The 21,633-nt window shown below is 43.0% G+C and overlaps 1 protein-coding gene and 1 pseudogene across 2 annotated transcripts in view; both read left to right on the top strand.

The window, feature by feature from the left end:
* ap3b2 (adaptor related protein complex 3 subunit beta 2) overlaps window positions 1–1,807 on the top strand; it is a gene marked incomplete at both ends in the record, with an annotated part of 68,324 nt that extends 66,517 nt beyond the window's left edge. Inside the window, 2 exons of the mRNA XM_084168392.1 lie at window positions 1,212–1,350; window positions 1,621–1,807. Coding sequence (XP_084024518.1) covers window positions 1,212–1,350; window positions 1,621–1,807 — 326 coding nt within the window. The remainder of the gene's footprint in view (window positions 1–1,211; window positions 1,351–1,620) is intronic.
* A 2,742-nt stretch (window positions 1,808–4,549) lies between these two features.
* Window positions 4,550–20,961, top strand: LOC311134649 (cytoplasmic polyadenylation element-binding protein 1-like; annotated as a pseudogene). Its single transcript has 12 exons — window positions 4,550–4,564; window positions 5,049–5,223; window positions 6,608–6,808; window positions 11,323–11,525; window positions 18,009–18,294; window positions 18,731–18,844; window positions 19,027–19,131; window positions 19,509–19,645; window positions 19,928–20,126; window positions 20,385–20,479; window positions 20,572–20,683; window positions 20,880–20,961. The product of its transcript is annotated as a cytoplasmic polyadenylation element-binding protein 1-like (transcript).
* Window positions 20,962–21,633: the final 672 nt, after the last annotated feature.

Raw genomic sequence — 21,633 nt, 5'->3', positions numbered from 1 at the left:
CCACTTAGATCCACTAATCCCGAATCAATGTCCTAGCACTATGGAATACTGTAGTTCCGGGAATGCGCAAAGAGGATGTCCGATTTAGAAAAAGGCACTGCATTTGAAACCATTGCGCTCTTCTTTCACAGCATTGATTGTATTGTATTATACAGGCTGTAAGACACATGGGCTGTAACTAATGCATACTGTAGGCCACATTCATCACATTCAGATGTTTTAGAGAAATATAGCTAACTTAACTTTGTCTGAATGGTGAGAGGACAGTATAGCATGCTGCTTCCAGTTAATGCATATAATGGTGTTTTTATAATACATTACAAGTTAATGTTCATTGTATTCTAGATTTAGCGTGGAGGAAGTTTGTGGAGAAGTTTGCTGAATTCAGCCATATATAACTAAGACATCACAGAACGAAGAGGGAACATTTCAATCTCTTTCAGGAAGCCTTTTCTATGTTCAAGGAAGTTTGACAGTGATATATGAGAAAATGTGACAAAAAGACAAGCAGGATAGAAATATGAGTTATAGACCTGCAACCTGATAAGTAAAGTAATCCACGTGCAGGCTATTCCCCTCGAACTCCTGTTTTTGGCAAATATCAGATTACTTTCTTATTCTTAGGAAAGTGTCACTGCCTTGTGAGTTTGTTTTCCACATTAAGCACCATGCTTATTTAATGGCACATATTTGTAGTCTTTTAATCCTAAAGCATATTATAGTGAGTGTAGTCCTAAGAGAATTGTGCAAATCCCAACCCCTTTATGGTAGTAGACCCTATAGAGTTTTAGATTGTTGTAGCATCAAATGGTATATGGACACAAATGCCTCCATATAGTATGAGATATTACACAAGGAGGTTTGGTTGAAATGTTATGTATTCACTGGACAGTCTCCTATTTTGAAGGAGTCTGGTGTCAATGAGCATTCATAAAAACAAAATTCAATTGGCCTTCTACAAACACATGTTCAATCTCACTCAAGCTGGAACCTGCAATTCATCTTTCCTCGATTCCTCGATTTCCTTGCATCCCTAAAAAGTATTGGAGAAGAAGGTCTGAGGGGAGGGACCTTGGACCGTCTCCTCCAATACAGTTGAGAAGGAGCCGAGGAGATAGGATGCAAGGAATCGCGGGAAGACGAATTGAGATGCTGATGCAGACTCCTCGACCACTCATCTTTTGACCGCTACTATTTTGTACTGTCCTCAGGTCAGTTGATGGGCATGAATGAGATCACAGAGAAGCTGACCCTGGAAGAGAAGTGTCAGGGCGAGCACACTATTGTCCAGAGGGTTACCACTGCCGCCAACCTCGGCCGAGTGCCCTGTGGCTCAGACAAGGAGTGCAGGTGAGAGGGGCGGGCGTTTGGAAAAGTTGTCAAAGTTGGCAGATGGCGCCAGAATACATATTGATATAAAAAAAAATATTTGTTGAATTAGTATGTTGCATGTTTTATTAGACAGAGGAGATAGTAGGGGAATGTGTCAAATAGGCAGTTATGAAATCATGAAAGAGTGTTGCTGTTTTGTGTCATAATATTGATTCAACTATAATTTGGTATTTTTTTTGTTTTTCTTCAACTTCATCTTTACTTCTGCTCTTTGATCTTTGAACTTAGCCCTCCTGTTCCTCCTCCCCCGTTTACGATTCACAGGTTCGCTGGGAAGACAGTGACCAGTGGCAGCCTTGTACTGGTCAGTGTGGTGACCAAAGAGGACGGGGCCGCCCAGCTGACAGTCAACTGTGAGAAAATGGTGATTGGCACGATGCTGGTCAAGGATATCCTTCAGGCCCTCACCCAGTGATGACCCCCAAATCTTGACCCCTGACCTTTGACCCCAGCAATTTCCTTCCTCTCCTAGAGCTCGGTTCTGTCTCCCTTTGCTCACTCACATACAACCACACATTCATCCACTCCCGTTCCACATACCCCCAAACTTAGAGTCCTCTTACTCTTCTTTTAAGATACTGATAGTCTGATAAGAATATGTTGAAGACAGGTTTGATCTATCGACCAATTGATATTCTGCATGTAATGCAGGTTTCAAACAAATTATGATGATTTTTTACTTATAGGAGAGATGCATATCTGGTGGGAAATAATGGGCCCCACTTTGTCTTTTAAAATCACTTCTTTACGAACCGTCGTAACAAATTACAGAATGGCATTACTGTACACGATTTGTAATGACAATAAGTCATTAAGAATCATTCCACTGAGCAAATAAAATCTGTGACGACGTTGAATCAACATGGAAAACTGATTGGATTTGCAAAAAGTAATCATCTTTTTTTCACCCAACTTTTAACCTAAATCCAATGACATGGTGACATTTTTTGTGGATTTCACATTGAATTCACATTAGTTGACAACTCAACCAAATTTAAATCAAAACTAGACATTGAACTGACGTCTGTGCCCAGTCAGATTTTTTTCCTAGCCTAAAATCCTCCTTATCATTTGTCATGACTGCTGTAAAGGTTTGACATGCTCTCTTTAGCCATATCTACGAATGGCTCATGATGTACAGTACATTATTGTCTGAACGAGAGACTGCGAGTCCTCACCTATACTCTTGCTAAACTTGTTTCAGCCAAGCTCAAATGTAGCATGTAGAAAACACCATGCCTTTTTTAAAATGTAGAGTGGTACCATTACACCATTACCAACATTACTTAGGTACAGTAACAGGGCATATCATCAAGGAAAACATGGTCGCTCCTCAATTTCCTTTTGTCTACTGAATGTTCAATGAAGTCCCCTTTTGAGTAGTGTAGTTCTCTATTCTCAATCTCTACCATCTGGCCCGCTAAATGTCATACACATAGAATAGATGTTATTGAATGGGACTCCTGCAGATAAAAATTATATACAGTAAATGTGATTGTATGCATTGCAATATTTAATACAAAAACTAAGGTCTGTGTTAGTGTGTGTCTGTGTCTATGTGTATGAGACTCCAAGGTGTGACTTAATATTGTTCTGGGAGACTGAATGATTTCCAAACATGACAATGTTACATCATCATGGCCCAAGGCAAACTGTTCTGTTATCAGCAGCTGTCCTTGTTTTCCTGCCTTTCCATTGACTTTTGCATATACTGTATGTAAAGGTGGTTTCTATCAAGCTATAAACCCGCAGATGTTGTCATAATGAGTCCTACGGAAATGGAAATGGGATCCTAAGGAAACTGCTCTATGCTGTCTTGGGCACCAATGGGTCACACCAGGTAAAGGGCCTTGCTCTGTATAGTGGAGACACGTGCTATGATATAACCCACCTGCATATCTGCGAGCTGCCCACGTGACATAAGTGAAGTTGTTTATTTATTTGTTTAACATTTTTTTTGCCATAGGAACATGTAATTGTATGGTCTCACCAAAGGAGTTCAATACAGCAAGCATCAATAACAGTTATCATAGAAAGTGGAAGAAAAGGGAAAATGACAGCAGTTTGTTTTACTCCTTGAAATTTGATTTGATTTTTCTTTGTTCGGTATCGCACCAGTAAATCTTTTAAGCTTGTGAACTTAATTCATTGGTCTATGGAGTCATGGCACAGTCAAAGAACAAAGGAGAATTTAATTTGAACTTTCATGTCATTTCAAAATAATTGTACTACTGGTATGCAGACAATTTGAGGACATAATTTGCTTAACTCATACCATTGACCACATACCTTATGAAAAGTACCTTTTTAAAAGTACTGTTAAACGTGGCAGTGGTCTATTATTTCCTCCCCTAAGACAATGCTATATATAATTTTAAAAGGTTCAACCTTTCTCTCAAAATGTAAACTTTGCAATGAATTTAAGATAAGAGTGGATGGAGCAATCTTTTAAAGGGTAACATTATTGTTGTTATTTTAATGCACACTCGCTTTCTCTTTCTGATACCATGATTATGGTCTACCATATCCTCTGTGTGGTTATGAAATAATGTGGTGTTTAAGCTTTATTTATTATACAAATGAAAATAATATAATAAAAGGGATGAAATGTGTCAATGTCTATTGCCTTTTTTGTATGTGGACCGAGGAGATGGAAACCTAACTTGACAGTCTTTGATGTGGATATTTGTTATAGACTTGTCTTCAAATTCAGCTACTTCCTGTTTGTAACGTACAATGTATCCAATTTAGACATGAAATGACGTCATGTCTAGAATCGAACGACCCTGGGGCCCATGAGCAGACAGCGTGATTTCGCTCCACGTGCTGAACTTTAAAAAGCTCAATTGTGCCTCAAAATAAAATGGCTGAGGTTAACAGGGGGCAATGAAACACTGAAGTTATACTACTGAAACTACGACATGATGTACCCCATTTTAATGAGTTAAAAATGTATTTGTAGGTCTGTGCATCTCAACTTCAGTGGTGCGGCTTCAGCCATTTCAAATGAATTACCCCGCATGCCGTTAACAGATAAATTGACGCACATTTTCCTAATCATGACACCTGATTTGTGAGTCTTGAAAGTAGTCTTCAAGTAGTGTTTCGAGGCAGACACACATATTTGACTCATACCCGCGGGTTCCTGTGCAATAATATGGCATTTTCTCTGGTAAGTAGCCTTTTTTTGTGAATAGTCGAGCGCTGTCTATAAAATAAACTTAGCAGTCGTTCAACGCCAATATCCTTTGTAAAATGAACGTTTAGCATCTTTAGCTTTTGTCCACCGTGCAACTGCTAGCTATAGACATTTTTCAATATGTTCTTTCAATTTTAACATTTTCCATTCATAAATAATCACCAGTCCAGCTCTAACTGTTGAACGATGTAAATGTATTTATGGTTGCATTTTATGTCTATTGCAAATGTACTCGAGTTTTAGCCATCATTTGACTGATAATAAGTTTACCTCAAACGCAGTGACAACCGGAGAAATAATAGCCAACGAGGCCAAGTTGTAAAGACTAGGCCTATTATTTTAACGTTTTCCTATCTAGCCTATAGGGGGAATAAACCTACTTTATTGACGAATAAGCCAACATTTATGTATGTGCAGTATTGTCTGTTGGTATGTTGTACATTCATACTGCAAACAGAAAGAAGACCTGAGGCTCCATGACCACTGGCATACAGGCTCTCAAGCCCTGTCTACATGCAGCAATGGTGATGTCTTTCGCAGAATGAACACAATGTTGGGCAACTCTCTGGACCTCACTGGGGTGTGCACTACACCCACAAACCACAAGGGGAATAGTGTCCATCACCTGTCAGGTAATTCCAAAGCCATTTAAGAAATACATTGTCAAATTGGGCCTAGGGCCTAGTCTAGAATTTAACAGCTATGAGGCATCACTCTTCAGTTTTATTCTCATAAATATGCTGAGCTCTCAGCATTGTTTCTCATGAAACTCCTGCAGAGCTCATTCTATAGCAGTTTGGCACCACAATGGCAGTCAGCTGATTCCCTTTTTGCCAATGAGATTGGGACAGCATTGAAGCTGATTAATGCTGCTCTTGTAACTGATCCAGATACTGGCTCCTGCCAATACCGAGGCAGAACTTGACTTCCATCTCCTTACAGGGACACCTTGTTCGTTTTGCCAAATGGTAAAGGGCTTAATTCAGCAAGATTTGTAACATTGCGGATAGAATTGTAATGTAATGAACTGACATAATGCCCTGTTATACAAGGCTGTGATTTATGCATCTCAAAATACATATCTTTATCTAAACATTGTGTAGTTATACTCTTCTGAATAAGCCTCTAGGCTTTTTTGTAGTGTTGAATGAATGGTAGTGTTGGTATCAGGCGAGCTGAATCTGTCTGCCTCTCTCCCTCCCGGTCCACTCTGCTTTGCTGAGTCAGACCAGACTGAGGCGTATGGGGAGGGGCTGAATCTGGAGGGGTTCCAACTTCTCAGACTGCTGTTCTCCTCAGATCGCTGTTGTGTGAATCCAGTCAGTGTTTTGGAACACATGCTCAGGCAGGCAAGAGGAAGCAGGCAGCTCTGCTCTCAGCCTGTCTGATCAGTGCGCAGCGGCGGTTGGGCACTCGCGAGAGATACAGGAGAGCGCTGCCGGCCATACACACACAGTCTACTGAGCGATACCGAGTAGAGCACATTGCTTCCTGAGCCACCCAGCCACGGTTGCCGCCTGGTTGGATCCACGCGCTGAGTGAGAGAGCTTTATTCAACCCATCTCACACACACCCGATGAACCCACACACCACCGGTTGGCAGCGTCAGGAGCGTGAGGGCAGCCGAGTCCAGGTCACATGCTTAGCAGGGCGGTGATGCCGACAGGGAGGCATGGCAGCCTCTGGGCACTGGGGCGGGTACAGTAGGTTGGTAAGGCTGAGGTGATGGGAGGGGTGTGGTGGATGAGGTGGTAGGTAGTTAAGTACCAGACTCTGTAGAATTGATTTTTCCAGAAGTTGTGCATTCCTCTTGGTGTTACCTGCTGTAAATGTTTTCTCACTATACACTCCCTTTATACCTGCTTCTCTCTGTCATTTTGTCTGATTCACTCCTTCCCTTACTCAGTATTTCTCCCACCTTGGTTTGTCTGGTTCTCTCTCTCCTTCTCTCTCTCCCCCCTCTCTTGCGCTCTCTCTCTCTCTCTCTCTCTCTCTCCTTGTCTCCAGACTTACTAGACGGGGATTTTGCTGCGATGGGTAGCCCGATAGGCAGCAGAGTTCCATGCCCCTCCTCCAGAGCCCAGGACTCTCCCCTCCGTGGTGGTGGCCTGTCTGACCTCACTCAGCTGGGCCTGGGGCTGAAGTCGCTCAGCCTAGCCTGCTGGGAGCAGCCCTCCGCTGCCATGGCACCTCCGTCACACACCAGCTCGCCCTCCAGTGAGTACCAGTGCCATATTACACACATACCTACAGAACCTTCAATAGGGGGGGAAAAATGGGTTTCTTCTTGAAATGAAAAACACTTTATGAAATGTAGGTGAGGTGGGAGTAGTCTGTTTTGGATAAATGGAAGAATGCTGGATTTTGCCTTAAGTTAGAAACTGGTTTTGGGATCACTGGGAAGGAATAGGACCTAGGGCTGTTGCGGTGACCGTATTACCGCCATACCAGCGGTCACGAGCCATGAAGGCAGTCAAATTCCACGTGACCGTTTAGTCACGGTAATTAGGCTTCTCCAAGCTCTGATGCTGCTGATGGTCATTAGTAGCCTACCAAACTTGCTAACTGCCTGGTACTCAGCACTCTATTGTCCTTCTAATCACTCTGACATCAATGCAAATGTTATCGAAAATCTAATCAAACACTGAGTGTTCATGTTGCAGAACATTTCTATAGGCTATGCATTTGCACTAGAAAACAGTGATGGCCTCTATTGAAAAGAGGATCCCATCAGCTTTCTATAGGCTAGGCCTACTATATTTATTTCTCAACTTTCCTAATATTAAGCACATTGCTTATCTTTACAACAGGAATATAGCCTACCTGGCTGGCATGAAAATGAACCACAGGAAAATCGTCCTCCATTCGCTATTTAAGGATAACATGTATTTTTTCCCCCTGCCCCTGTTTTTCGAGACAGGTGCATGATAATGGTCCATTCTAAATCAAAACGAATTTCACACATATATTATTTAGTATATGGAAAGATTAAATCAAGAGTAGTCTGACAATGTTAGCCTATCACTTGTGAATGATGCCCAGCTTAAGGCAAGAAACGATGCCTTTTTTTGTGTGACTTTTTCTAATCATAGTTGCACACTTCATGTAGCATAGTCCTATATGTTTTGATGAGGTTTGTATCACAACTAAAGTGGCCAAATAACTTCTTAAAATGAAGCACATTAATCCGCTTTACAACGGGTGTAGAGCCTAACTGGCATACGCAACACGTGAGTTTCAAGTTTGGGGAAGATAATTTTAACGATAAAAATTCACCTTTTATAATAAAACCATTACATGCATATTTTTTTTCATTTTAGTCATTTAGCAGACGCTCCTATCCAGAGCGACTCATAGCTAGTGAGTGCATACATCAATTTTTTTCATACTTTTTTTCAAATGCATAATCGCATTTGTGGTCATAATGGTGTTTTCCTGCTAATGGAACATTCGTGGTTATAGCCTACTGCCGTGTGCGCATTTCTGCACATATAATGTGATGAAATAGTCGAATAGTTTATCAACATTTTAAGCTAAATGATCTGATCTGTTGCGTCAGCCTCATTGAGTAAAACAAGTTTTTTGATGCTAGTGGTTGTATTAATTTGGGATCTATCGCATCCCACAACTGTCCCAGACTATGTTTGGAATATTTTTCTCGCACAGAATAGAATAGGTCACCTTTTGTACTATGGGGGATAGTAGATTGACATAGGCTAGTGCTTTTGCAGTTCGTTAGGCCTACTCATCTTGTTGGCAGATGAAAAGTAAATGTGGACAGTTCTTCCAATATCTTCAATATGCACCGCTGAATTGGACAAGGACTCACGCAGTTGCGTCCCCAACGTGTCTGTCTTCACTTGTAGCCTGTGAGAAAGACCCGATCACGTGATGGAGAGCCGTGTGAGCGAGAGGTGCTTCGGAGCAGGCAGCACTCAGGGAGAAGGGCATAATGCAGCACTCCGGGCCAAAGACACAACGGCCACTGGCTGCAAAAGGCATGGATTTTTTTAGGGTACATTATGGCTACACAAAGGGGATGCCGGGAAATTTGAGGCATCAAGTGCTTCTCAAATTGTGAATGAGAGACTGACGAAGTGTGAACAGCCTGCGCAAAAAACAAAGCAGAACTCATGCCTTTCAAGCAACTTTTTTCAAATCATCATTAGTCGCATCATGCAGCCTTACAATGTATTAAAAATCAAAACATATAGCCTAACATTTGTAGAACAACTAAAGTTACATTAACTCAAAATTAAGCATATAAGAGCACCTATTTCTTTATTAACCGCTCTACACAGAATAGTCGCATGTGTGGCACTCCCTCAAATCGTTTAAAGAAAATATGCTTTCTATTTTATTCAGCTTTGTTCAATTGTATTCTTCATACTATGAAATAATGCCATGGAATTGTAAGCAATTCTTGTCTGTTAAATGAACTAGTGTTGCCCACAGCCGTATGGCATAGCCAGATCAGGACCTAACATAAGGACAACTCAGAGTATGCTATTCTGGTCTTCTGAAATAGACTACATTTTCTTCATATCATGTTTCTATAGACCTGTCTATAATGAATAATGGATTTATGATGATGGTGTAGGCTATATTACATGGATTTATTAGACTTTTTTAAATGTAGATGTTCCAAAGGTCTGCATCAGTGGCTTGTAGGCTATGTGTGGAAGCCAGGAGATGCTAAATGTGTTTATGTTAATTAACAGTCAATTACAGTGAGACCGACAGTTATTTGCTTGACAATCACCGGCTGACAAAATCTTGTGACCACCACAGCCCTAATGGGACCCTTTGCTGTGATAAACCTTGCTCTGATTTAAGTATTTCAAATGTCCTAATACAATCCCCTTTTGGGGTGTGCTGGTATGATTTTTGAGCTATAATGTGCTCTCTTGATCAGGATGGCCTCTGATGCAAGTGGCAGCAATGAGCTCCTGCTTCAAGGATGATACCTATTTCTGTGCACTAGGTTAAACACTCTTCCAGAAGGGGCCAGCCCTGGTTCTGCCTCGTCACGTCTCTAATCCTGTACAATGACTAATCAGTTTTGTCTCTGGCGTGACACACTTGCCGCTGACTCAGTTTTGTTTGGCCTGGCAGTAGCACCCTCGTCCAGGGCAGTGAGGCCACAGAATGTAATTACATTTGAATGCCCAGGGTCCGGTTTCCCAATAGCGACGGAATTTAGGCTTAGTGTTTTAACAATGCATATTTTCTACAACGGCCGAAGATGTAACATAAGGACAACTTATGCATCGCAGTGCTAACTGTGCCACTAGAGAACCTGGTTCGAATCCAGGCTCTGTCGCAGCCGGCCGCGACCGGGAGACTCATGGGCGGCGCACAATTGGCCCAGCGTTGTCCAGGGTAGGGGAGGGAATGGCCGGCAGGGATGTAGCTCAGTTGATAGAGCATGGCGTTTGCAACGCCAGGGTTGTGGGTTCGTTTCCCACGGGGGGCCAGTATAAAAAAAAAGATGTATTCACTAACTGTAAGTCGCTCTGGATAAGAGCGTCTGCTAAATGACTAAAATGTAAATGTAAATGTAACATTAGTTTCCCAAAACACCACGCAGAGAGAAAGGTCGCTAAGTGTGTCGTTGGCGCATGTGTTGATACTGGTAGGATCAAAAGAAGGGGAGCGCTACTTTCTCCCATCAAATCTTACCTTAACATTATAATTATTTCACAATACTGATGACTGTTCAACTCTTATATTACCACCTATGGCTGGAAATATTGAGGTGGCTTATTCTAATGCTTACACAATGTAAATGCACTACAGATTTGTCACATCATTGCGCACATGTTAGGCTACACATGAAATGTATTGAGACCAATTACAGACAGTATCCTACAAACTGGAACTCAATTGCATGAAATGTATTTAAATATTATTTGAAATAGGGCTAGAGCATACTGTTTATATTTTAATGCAGTCTCGGTTTTCATTTGAAGCATTGTTTTATACGTCGCTTGTTTGTATCAATTGCAAAGACATTGGCAACTTTGTATTTATCTACTTTGTTCTGAAGTTATCGCGGTCACAGAGATGGATAAACCATGTGATTCTATGTTTAGTGGAGATCTTCTGTGTATAAAGTGACATGGGAGGGCAAAAAAATAATCTAATGACATACTTAGGTCTTCTACGAATGGTCTGAGGCAGGTGTTAGATTACGAGCGTTTTTCAAGTGCAACGTTAATAACAATGTTTTTGAGAAACCGCTCAGATTTTAATGATGCTCTTACGAAAGTTCTATCGATGAACTTAGCGTTAAGATGCTTTTGGGAAACCGGGCCCAAGGCTGTTCCTCTGAATACTCCTCTGTTCTATCATTTTTTTACCATTAAAACCATACATTAGGATTGTGTGCTGCACTTTAATGTGTTCCAAGGTTAATAATTTGAAATCATTTAAAAGTTGCCAGCTAGAGCAGTGTTTCTTAATCTTGGTCACGGGCACCCAAAGGGGTGCACGTTTTTGTCTTAGCACTACACACCTGATTCAGAGCTTGATTAGTTAATTATTTGAATCCGCTGTAGTGCTAGGACTAAAACAAAAATGTGCACCCCTTTGCACGAGGACCAGAATTAAGTGACCTAGAGGAAACAAAATGCTGTCTTCACTGGGTCTGTGAATTTGTTGGTTTCCTTGAGTGATGTCCCTCTCGAGTTGCAGTATGATGAGCACTTGAGTATTCTCTGTATTTATAGTGCTAGGCATGCTGGGTAGCCCACTGGGCCAGCCTTTGGAACCTCTGGGCACCACAGATCTGCTGGCGAAGTTTCCTGGGCTGAGTCGTGGTGGGAATCCCCGCATGGAGGGGCACTCCTTACTGGACTCGCGCTGCAGCAGCCCGGCCGACTCTGAAACCAGCGGGTTTAGCTCCGGATCGGACCACCTCTCTGAGCTGCTGGTGAGTTTTGATTGAAGACCCTAGACTATAAATCTTTATTGGGGCAGTTTCACAGGACCAGATTAAGGGCCGGCCCTAGCCTTTTGGGGGTCCTAAGCGAGTTTTGGTTGCCCCACCCCCCAAGGACCTTTTGTGACACCCCACCAACCAAATTTTGCAGTTTTTAAAGCTAATTTCCTGCAATTCAACACATTTTGGCATGGGGTGGAGATAAAATGTTGCAGTTTAAAGGCTAATAATTGAGCTAAGGTCTGTTAGTGAATGACGAGAACTGCTGATGTCTACTATTCAAACTAAACAGTACGTTTTAAGGGGCCCCGTTTAATCTGATCACTCCTCCGCTATACTCAAGATAGTGTAGGCCATTTTGTGCTTTTTGGTGCAAAATAGATTTTTGCCCTATTTGATTCCACTAAAATCAGTTATGGCTAGCCTGAGGATGCTGGAAATATTCCTGGTATGCACTTAAACTGTCTGGATCCATCAACAACAAAATAATTGTGAAAAATTTATGTTAGAGTAAAGGTTGGGTAGGTATCCGTGTTGTAGTACTCGAGACTGGTCTCGAGACCACACATTGAGTGTCTCGGTCTTGTGTCGGATACATTTTTGTACTCTGTCAAGCGGAATAAAAAAAAAACTCATAGCTTCCATTCTGTCAGCGCATAAAATCGCTTCGCCAGGCCAAATATATACACTCCTTTCTTGAAACATTAATATCTTAACAGCCTTATCTATTAGTCATGTTTGCGCAGTGGCGAACCTATAGGCCTTCAGTGTGTGATAGGTTTGTGATTCTGAAAGGACAGCAACCGTATTAACAGCCCACTCGTGTAGTGGACATTCAGAAACTTGTCCCGAAGCCACTCCTACGTTGTCTTGGCTGTGTGCTTAGGGTCGTTGTCCTGTTGGAAGGTGAACTTACGCCCCAGTCTGAGGTCCTGAGCGCTCTGGATCAGGTTTTCATCAATGATCTCTGTACTTTGCACCGTTCATCTTTGTCTCAATCCTGACTAGTCTCCCAGTCCTTGACGCTGAAAAACATCCCCACAGCATAATGCTGCCACCACCATGCTTCACCGTAGGGATGGTGCTAGGTTTCCTCCAGACGTGACGCTTGGCATTCAGGCCAAAGAGTTCAATCTTGTTTTCATCAGACCAGAGAATCTTGTTTATCATTGTCTGAGAGTCCTTTAGGTGCCTTTTGGCAAACTCCAAGCGGGATGTCATGTGCTTTTTACTGAGGAGTGGCTTCCGTCTGGCCACTCGGCCATAAAGGCCTGATTGGTGGAGTGCTGCAGAGATGGTTGTCCTTCTGGAAGGTTATCCCATCTCCACAGAGGAGCTCTGACCGTGACCATCGGGTTCTTGGTCACCTCCCTGACCAAAGCCCTTCTCCCCCGATTGCTCAGTTTGGCCGGGCAGCCAGCTCTAGGAAGAGTCTTGGGGGTTCCAAACTGCTTCCATTTTAAGAATGATGGCGGCCACTGTGTTCTTTGGGACCTTCAATGCTGCAGAAATGTTTTGGTACCCTTCCCCAGATCTGTGCCTCGACACAATCCTGTCTTGGAGCTCTACGGACAATTCCTTCGACCTCATGGCTTGGTTTTGCTCTGAAATGCACTGTCAACTGTGGGACCTTATGTAGACAGGTGTGCCTTTTCATGTCCAATCAATTGAATTTACCACAGGTGGACTCCAATCAAGTTGTAGAAACATCTCAAGGATGATCAATGGAAACAGGATGCACCAGAGCTCAATATCGAGTCTCATAGCAAAGGGTCTGAATACTTATGTAAATAAGGTGTTTCTGTTAATATTTTTTATAAATTTGCAAAAATTCATTATGGGGTATTGTGTGTAGTTTGAGGAAAAACATTTTGATTGTGGTTTAATTAAGCATTTGTGAACTTAGACCAAGTGTGATTTTTCAGAGTGAAAATCAGAAAAGTCATAAAAAAAACAGGATTTTTCAGGGTGCCTTTCCTTTGCTGAGTGGGCTGTTTGGGAACTTTTTTTGGCAAAATTAGAATATACCCACTTCTCCAGGCATCACTGCATAGGGCAGATGGAAAGACAGCAGTCACGCACAGCATGATGTTAAAGGATAAGCCGTCCATGAACTCGGACATAATAAGCCAAAAGTTCCCAATCATAAGAATACATTAACACAACCATTTAAGGATTTCCCAATCGAAATGTACAACTATTACTTCCCATTGAGAGAAAAAAAAAAAAAAAAACTTTCAAGTTTAGCACACAAAGTAACCGGTCACTTAAAGTGGAACTGACAGCGTTTTAACTACTTTGCAGATATGAAACAAACAGACAATCCTAATATCAGTTAAAAATATCAAATTCCTAATCTATGCTACAAAACTAACTTTATAAGAGGTTTTAAAAATAGGTTCTATTTGACTTAACGTTCCATTACGTGCACTAAGGCATTGTTGGCAGAATAGATGGATGCAGTTCAATGCATGATTTATATACAGTGGGGGAAAAAAAGTATTTAGTCAGCCACCAATTGTGCAAGTTCTCCCACTTAAAAAGATGAGAGGCCTGTAATTTTCATCATAGGTACACATCAACTATGACAGACAAAATGAGGAAAAAAAATCCTGAAAATCACATTGTAGGATTTTTAATGAATTTCTTTGCAAATTATGGTGGAAAATAAGTATTTGGTCAATAACAAAAGTTTCTCAATACTTTGTTATATACCCTTTGTTGGCAATGACACAGGTCAAATGTTTTCTGTAAGTCTTCACAAGGTTTTCACACACTGTTGCTGGTATTTTGGCCCATTCCTCCATGCAGATCTCCTCTAGAGCAGGGGTGTTTTGGGGCTGTCGCTGGGCAACACGGACTTTCAACTCCCTCCAAAGATTTTCTATGGGGTTGAGATCTGGAGACTGGCTAGGCCACTCCAGGACCTTGAAATGCTTCTTACGAAGCCACTCCTTCGTTGCCCGGGCGGTGTGTTTGGGATCATTGTCATGCTGAAAGACCCAGCCACGTTTCATCTTCAATGCCCTTGCTGATGGAAGGAGGTTTTCACTCAATCTCACGATACATGGCCCCATTCATTCTTTCCTTTACACGGATCAGTCGTCCTGGTCCCTTTGCAGAAAAACTGCCCCAAAGCATGAGGTTTCCACCCCCATGCTTCACAGTAGGTATGGTGTTCTTTGGATGCAACTCAGCATTCTTTGTCCTCCAAACACGACGAGTTGAGTTTTTACCAAAAAGTTATATTTTGGTTTCATCTGACCATATGACATTCTCCCAATCCTCTTCTGGATCATCCAAATGCACTCTAGCAAACTTCAGACGGGCCTGGACATGTACTGGCTTAAGCAGGGGGACACGTCTGTCACTGCAGGATTTGAGTCCCTGGCGGCGTAGTGTGTTACTGATGGTAGGCTTTGTTACTTTGGTCCCAGCTCTCTGCAGGTCATTCACTAGGTCCCCCCCGTGTGGTTCTGGGATTTTTGCTCACCGTTCTTGTGATCATTTTGACCCCACGGGGTGAGATCTTGCGTGGAGCCCCAGATCGAGGGAGATTATCAGTGGTCTTGTATGTCTTCCATTTCCTAATAATTGCTCCCACAGTTGATTTCTTCAAACCAAGCTGCTTACCTATTGTAGATTCAGTCTTCCCAGCCTGGTGCAGGTCTACAATTTTGTTTCTGGTGTCCTTTGACAGCTCTTTGGTCTTGGCCATAGTGGAGTTTGGAGTGTGACTGTTTGAGGTTGTGGACAGGTGTCTTTTATACTGATAACAAGTTCAAACAGGTGCCATTAATACAGGTAATGAGTGGAGGACAGAGGAGCCTCTTAAAGAAGAAGTTACAGGTCTGTGAGAGCCAGAAATCTTGCTTATTTGTAGGTGACCAAATTCTTATTTTCCACCATAATTTGCAAATAAATTCATTAAATCCTACAATGTGATTTTCTGGAGAAAGAAATTCTCAATTTGTCTTTCATAGTTGACGTGTACCTATGATGAAAATTACAGGCCTCATCTTTTTAAGTGGGAGAACTTGCACAATTGGTGGCTGACTAAATACTTTTTTCCCCCACTGTAATTCACTAATACATTTCTTAGTAGTCCAAAAAATATTGCTATCAGGTTGTAAATCACAGCTGGCCTGGTACATTGTTTGCTGCCTCCATTCAGAATGCACTGTTTCAATATCTCTTCTGGACAAAATCGGACAACTAACTAAGGCTGGGAATGTCAATACAATCGAACTAGCAAGGGCAATATCACAAGTCAGTCATAACGTGGCTAATAGGCTAGCGTATCTATTTATGTAGCAAGCTGAAAACACAGAGCCTAACGTTGGCTAGATGGCTAGCTAGCTGCTAGGAGGATGTCATGCCATTGGAGGAGTGTGTGAGTAACTGACTTTTCCCTTCATATTGTTTTTCAGTGGCTATACACAGCTAGAGATGCATGTGTCATTTGGTTAGCTAGCAAGAACTTGAACTCTCGTCTGAGTGTGCCAGAGCACAGAACTGATGAATTTACGAACGTGCAACACCCGCTGTATATGACCGGTGTCAGTAATAGTTAGTCAAGAACGCTCTAGATAACATGTAACCAGCTCTGCTAAGGTGTGTAAAATGGTCAGTGAGGTCTTCTCTAATTTGTCTGGAAGTAGCTAGCTAGCCAACTTTTTAGCCAGTTAGCTTGGGTGCTTGGTTGGGACATGCATTGGCAGGCAAGTTGCAGAAGGACGAGGAGGCTACAATTCCCCATCGTTTATCAGTGCAATGTTGACGGCATACTAGCTGAAAAAGTTTGAGGGTTTATCTAACGTTCCTTCGTTAGATTTTAGCTCCTCTTGCTCTGGCTAGCATTAGTTGATGTTATTGATGTGCATAACTGCGTGAGAGAGAGCTTAACTTTTCATAGTGGTTTGATCAATAGGACTGTAAAGTTCCCAAATGTAAGCGGACTCCTGTGGTGTTTACATATTTGCAGAAATCCTTTCAGGTGTATTTTGTGGCTTTTGGTGAATGCGTTCTAATGATCTAAAGTCGCGCTGTTGCAACAGCCTGTAAACACACAGTCCAGTTCAAAGTTAATGATGGCAGCCCGTTTGGCAAATGGCTTGTTTGTATAAAGGCTTACTGTAGCTATAGCGCACCGGTCTGTGTAGACTCTGGTCCTGGACAAGACAGATGTTTTATTTACAGCCGTGTCTATTAATTGTCCAAACGCACGGCCACTTTCCCACTATATTGCTATAGAATTTTCACAAATGCCTTTAGTATACATAATTCCCAAACATTCTAAGAATTTATGAAAACGTGAAAATGGCCATATCTAAGTGGTCGCTTGTCAGAAAATGTTTTAAAAAGTGTCATTCTTCCTGGGGGTGTATATGAACAGATTTTAATAAGATTTCATGTTGCTAAAATGCTGTCAGTTCCACTTTAAATGCAACAATGTTTCTCACACGTTATTTTCAAAGAGATGGCTAACAGCAAGTGCGCTGCAATAAACACAGTTCAACTCACTGATGATCATTTAAAACTGAACTTGTTGAAAGTTGATCTTGAAAAGGAAGAAGCTAACAAATGAGCAACAACATCCTCTTTTGATAACACCTGCTGTAGCCGCTGCAAACTAGCCGACAACAAAAGCTAGCTAGCGGGAAAACTACTGCTCGCTGTTGCGCAGTGTCCTGTTGGCCTTCAAGAAGGCAGATGTTTCCATAAGTTTTTGTAAAAACGGTCCCACCCATTAAGTCAAAATGTGATTGGTTGATTCCACTGTCACTCCAAAATGTTGCCCTAATACAGTTGAATGGCAGATGCCTTTTATCTATCTGCTGATGGCCTAGCCAATGGCTGACTTAGCTAGATTTATCTCCCCAGAGACCAGCAAAGAAAAATCCTGATTGTATATTTTTTCTCTTCAGTGTTAACCCTTACCAACAAAAACTGAAGAGAATAAATCAGAATATTTAAAATAATATAATTATTTTATAAATCCATAGCCCTTCTCTGAAGGTTTAGAAGGCCCATTGTTCCCCACTGTCTTTGGGTTAGTAATTTGTAGAGTGGCTCTATTTTCCCTCAGCATGAATTTTTTTTTCACTATTCTGAACGTCTAAAGTATCCATATGTTGTTCTGAAATATGAACACAGAAATACTGGATATTTTGAACTCTTATGGTGGTGACGGCACAATGACAATCATGGTCTTGAATTGGACTCACATTTTTCTGGTCTTGACTCTGTCTCGGACCCCTTGTCCCCCTCTCGGTCTTGAATCGGTCTGGCCCCTCCCCTCCGGTCATGGATTTGACTTGGACTTGATTTGCTCCGGTCTTGGTCTTGAATCGGTCTTGCTTTAGGTGGTCTCAAACACAACACTGGTAGGTATTGATTTGGAACTGGCACTAAGAGTTATGTGCACAGTTCTGGCTGTAGTTAAGTGTGTGTGTGTGTTCCCTCTCTCTATAGTCTTCTCTGCGTATCTCCCCACCCCTGCCCTTCATGATGCCGGGGGTACAACAGCGGGACCCCCACAGACTGGGCACAGCCGTCGGCTGCTCTCGCCTGGACCTCCACGACGACTCCTCCGCTCTCAGCCCTGAGCCCCCCACCCTCCCGGGCCAGGGCCGCTGTGGGGTGCCCCTGGCCAAGCGCTGGCCCCAGGCCTCAGTGTGGCCCAGCTGGGACTTGCTGGAGGGGCCCCAGAAGCCCTTCAACATCGAGAGGGAGGCTCGCCTGCACAGACAGGCTGCAGGTACTGTAGCTAGCACAGGAAACGGTCAACATCAGGGGTGTATTCATTAGTTGGATTCCATTGCAAAATAATTTGTCTATAGCAAAACGTTTTGCAACAGTTTGCTCCAAATGGAAAACGTTTTGCAATGAAAACAAGTTTCTATTGGACAAATTCATGTAGGCTCCTCCTTGTTTCGTTCCGTTTGCTCTGTTTGCTTCCGTTTTGGTTCTTAAACAGTAATGTTTTCGTTGCAAGAAGTAATGAATACACCCCAGTTCTCCAGGGCCATATTCTTGCTGGTTCCCCTCTCTCCCTCACACTTGATTGACCAATTTAATGTAAAAGATTGACTGTTTCAGGAGTCTAGTCATATAGTTGCATTTGACTGTCTTTTCGCTTCTACATGCTACAGTTGGACTGTGCTATCATCTTTCTTCCTTACTTTTTCTTCCAGCTGTGAACGATGCCACCTTCACATGGAGCGGCCAGCTGCCTCCCAGGAACTACAAGAACCCAGTGTACTCATGTAAAGTGTTCCTGGGCGGTGTGCCATGGGATGTGACTGAAGGTGAGAAGAGCCAAACAACCCAATAAGAATGCTAATTTTGTTTCAGTTTCAAAACGTTGTGCCCTACTGAACATGACCCAGGTTTAGTAAGTTGCTCTGGATAGGAGCGTCTGCTAAATTACTAAAATGTAATAAGTAGTTCCACTCCTGTGACTAACCTCTTCTCTCCCCTCCCTCCACAGCCAGCCTGGTCAGCACGTTCAGCGTGTACGGACCTCTGAGTGTGGAGTGGCCGGGTAAAGATGGGAGGCATCCGCGCTGCCCACCCAAAGGTAATACGCCCAAAGGTAATGCTGACGTGGTAGGAATTGTATTTTACTCATTGTTCTCCCAGAGCACAGAGGTGGACACGTACATTGGCTTGTATTCACTTCTGGGGTTACGCAGTCACTCACAGTAAGTGGTGCCTTCTCTTTTTGTGTATTCTTCGGTTGAATAAAATAACCTCAAATCCATGATCAACCTGAATTGTATTTAAGGGAATTGTGCAAATGTTATGTACCTTTTTTAAATTGCTCGTATGTGGTAAGGATATGCTGCAGGGATACAAAGCTACAGGGATATAGTAGAATGTAGAAAATCTCTGACACTGTGGTATGTTTAGCCATCGTCAGGGAGTAATATACTCCCTGTGTGTTTTTAACTGACACTGGTCTCTGTGCAGGCTATGTGTACCTGGTGTTCGAGAGTGAGCGGTCTGTCCACGGGCTGCTGCAGGCCTGCACCCAGGACCTGCTCCACCTGGAGGACTATAGGGAGTACTACTACAAGATGTCCAGCCGTAGGATGCGCTGCAAGGACGTGAGTAGTGCCCTGTTAATGCCTGGTTCCACTTCTGTCCATAGGACGTTCTTGTAGCACCTAGCCTACCTGCTGTCTGATCTGTAGGAATTGGATGGGTGAAGGCAATGGGGATGGATCTTCTGCCATATTGCTCTCACTAATCCAGTCTTTGGCCCATAAGGGTTAGACTCATTTCCATGTGTGACTGACTTTGGATGGAGCCTTCATAATTGGCTGCAGTATTAAAATTGAAACCCTCTGTATTAGTTTCAACTCTTGCCCTTCCCTGTATGTCCTTAGGTGCAGGTAATCCCTTGGGTGCTGGCTGACAGTAACTTTGTACGCTGCCCGTCCCAGCGCCTGGTCCCAAGTAAGACTGTGTTTGTAGGCGCGCTGCATGGCATGCTCAACGCAGAGGCCCTGGCCTTCATCATGAACAACCTCTTCGGAGGGGTCATGTACTCCGGCATCGACACGGACAAACACAAGTACCCCATAGGTAGGTGTAGTGTGGACCAACGCACGCTGGGATTGGATAGCCTTGTCTCCCGACACTACTCTTTACCCTCCAAAGCTCCATTATCCACTGGACCACTTCAGCTGTTTTTGCTCAGGGCTAACAAGTAGCACAATATTTAAAAAGGGAATAGTGCCTTATAGTATAAGGGGAAAATGAATCTGTTAATAGCCGACAGTCTGACAGAGGTAGTTGTGACTTTGACGAAGGGGCTGTTTAAGCATGTGTCCTTAATGGCAGGGTCGGGACGTGTGACCTTCAACAACCAGAGGAGCTACCTGAAGGCTGTGCGCGCTGCCTTTGTGGAGATCAAGACTCCAAAGTTCACCAAAAAGGTAAGGAGCGCTTCCATTGGGCATCTCTGTTGAGAGATGGATTGAGGCAACCCAAGCTCTCTAGCCTTACCCAGTACTCAACCTATTTACAGGGCTGGATCATTGATTGATTTGTCTACTCAGGTTCAGATCGACCCCTACTTGGAGGACTCCACGTGCCAAGTGTGTAACCGACAACCAGGGCCCTTCTTCTGCAGAGACCCGGTGAGAACACCCCATACAATGGAGGGTAGAGGACAATGTCCAGCACTCATTTTATTGATGGGTTAACTCCAGTGGGTTATTACTTAATGCTAAGAAGGTTGGGGATGATTCATTTCAGGTCTTATTAGTGAGAAAAATGTGAGTGCTCCAGTCTGAAATGGTGACTAACCGAGTGAGTGACTTGTCTTCTCTCCAGGCCTGCTTCAAGTACTTCTGCCGCTCCTGCTGGCACTGGCAGCACTCTATGGACGTGCTCTGCAGCCACAGGCCTCTCATGAGGAACCAGAAGCACCTGGACTGCAGCTAAGCTGCCTGCCATGGGAACCCTCCAGGGGCCTCCAGAGACCCCACAGGAGCCGGAGCCAGGATAAGGGATAGGCTAACCACAGGAGCCCCAGAGCCTGTTGTCCCCCTCAACAGGGCCCAGGGGAAGAACCACTAGGAATATTCACTACTGCACTGCTCGCTTTTTGCTGCTTACTTGTTTTCACTAATAGCACTTATGCACAGTGACGGGTTGGAGAGTCCTTGAGACAACTACTATTATAATTCAGGGCAGGACATTTAAAAGGCATCCATAGGAGTTCCTCTCCCTAGATTTTGAGTTTATTTTGTTGGTGTGTAGATCCCACACTTTATATATTTCAGGTCCTTCATTGCAGATGCCAGACTGTGCCTTTTTTTGATTGATTTCGACCATCCCACTGCACCTACCCAAATTCCTCAGAGGTAGATGTTTTTGTTTTTGTGAGGAGTTTGGGAATCAGTTGTCCAGTAGCATACCTTGACATTTTTACACAGGTTTTTTTACAAATTTTTACTCATGGTTTTAAGTCCTAACATGGTAACTTAATATAGTATCTACTTGACTGCTTTTTAGTTTTTGCCCCCTCAAAGTAATTGCCTAGGGCTGTCTGTTTGTACATTTAGTTTTTTACAAATATGAAGTG

Source organism: Coregonus lavaretus, assembly GCF_964263955.1.
Source record: "Coregonus lavaretus genome assembly, chromosome: 9".
Lineage (NCBI taxonomy): Eukaryota > Metazoa > Chordata > Actinopteri > Salmoniformes > Salmonidae > Coregonus > Coregonus lavaretus.
The sequence above is the reverse complement of the archived record's forward strand: the minus strand, read 5'-3'. Positions and strand labels throughout refer to the sequence as shown.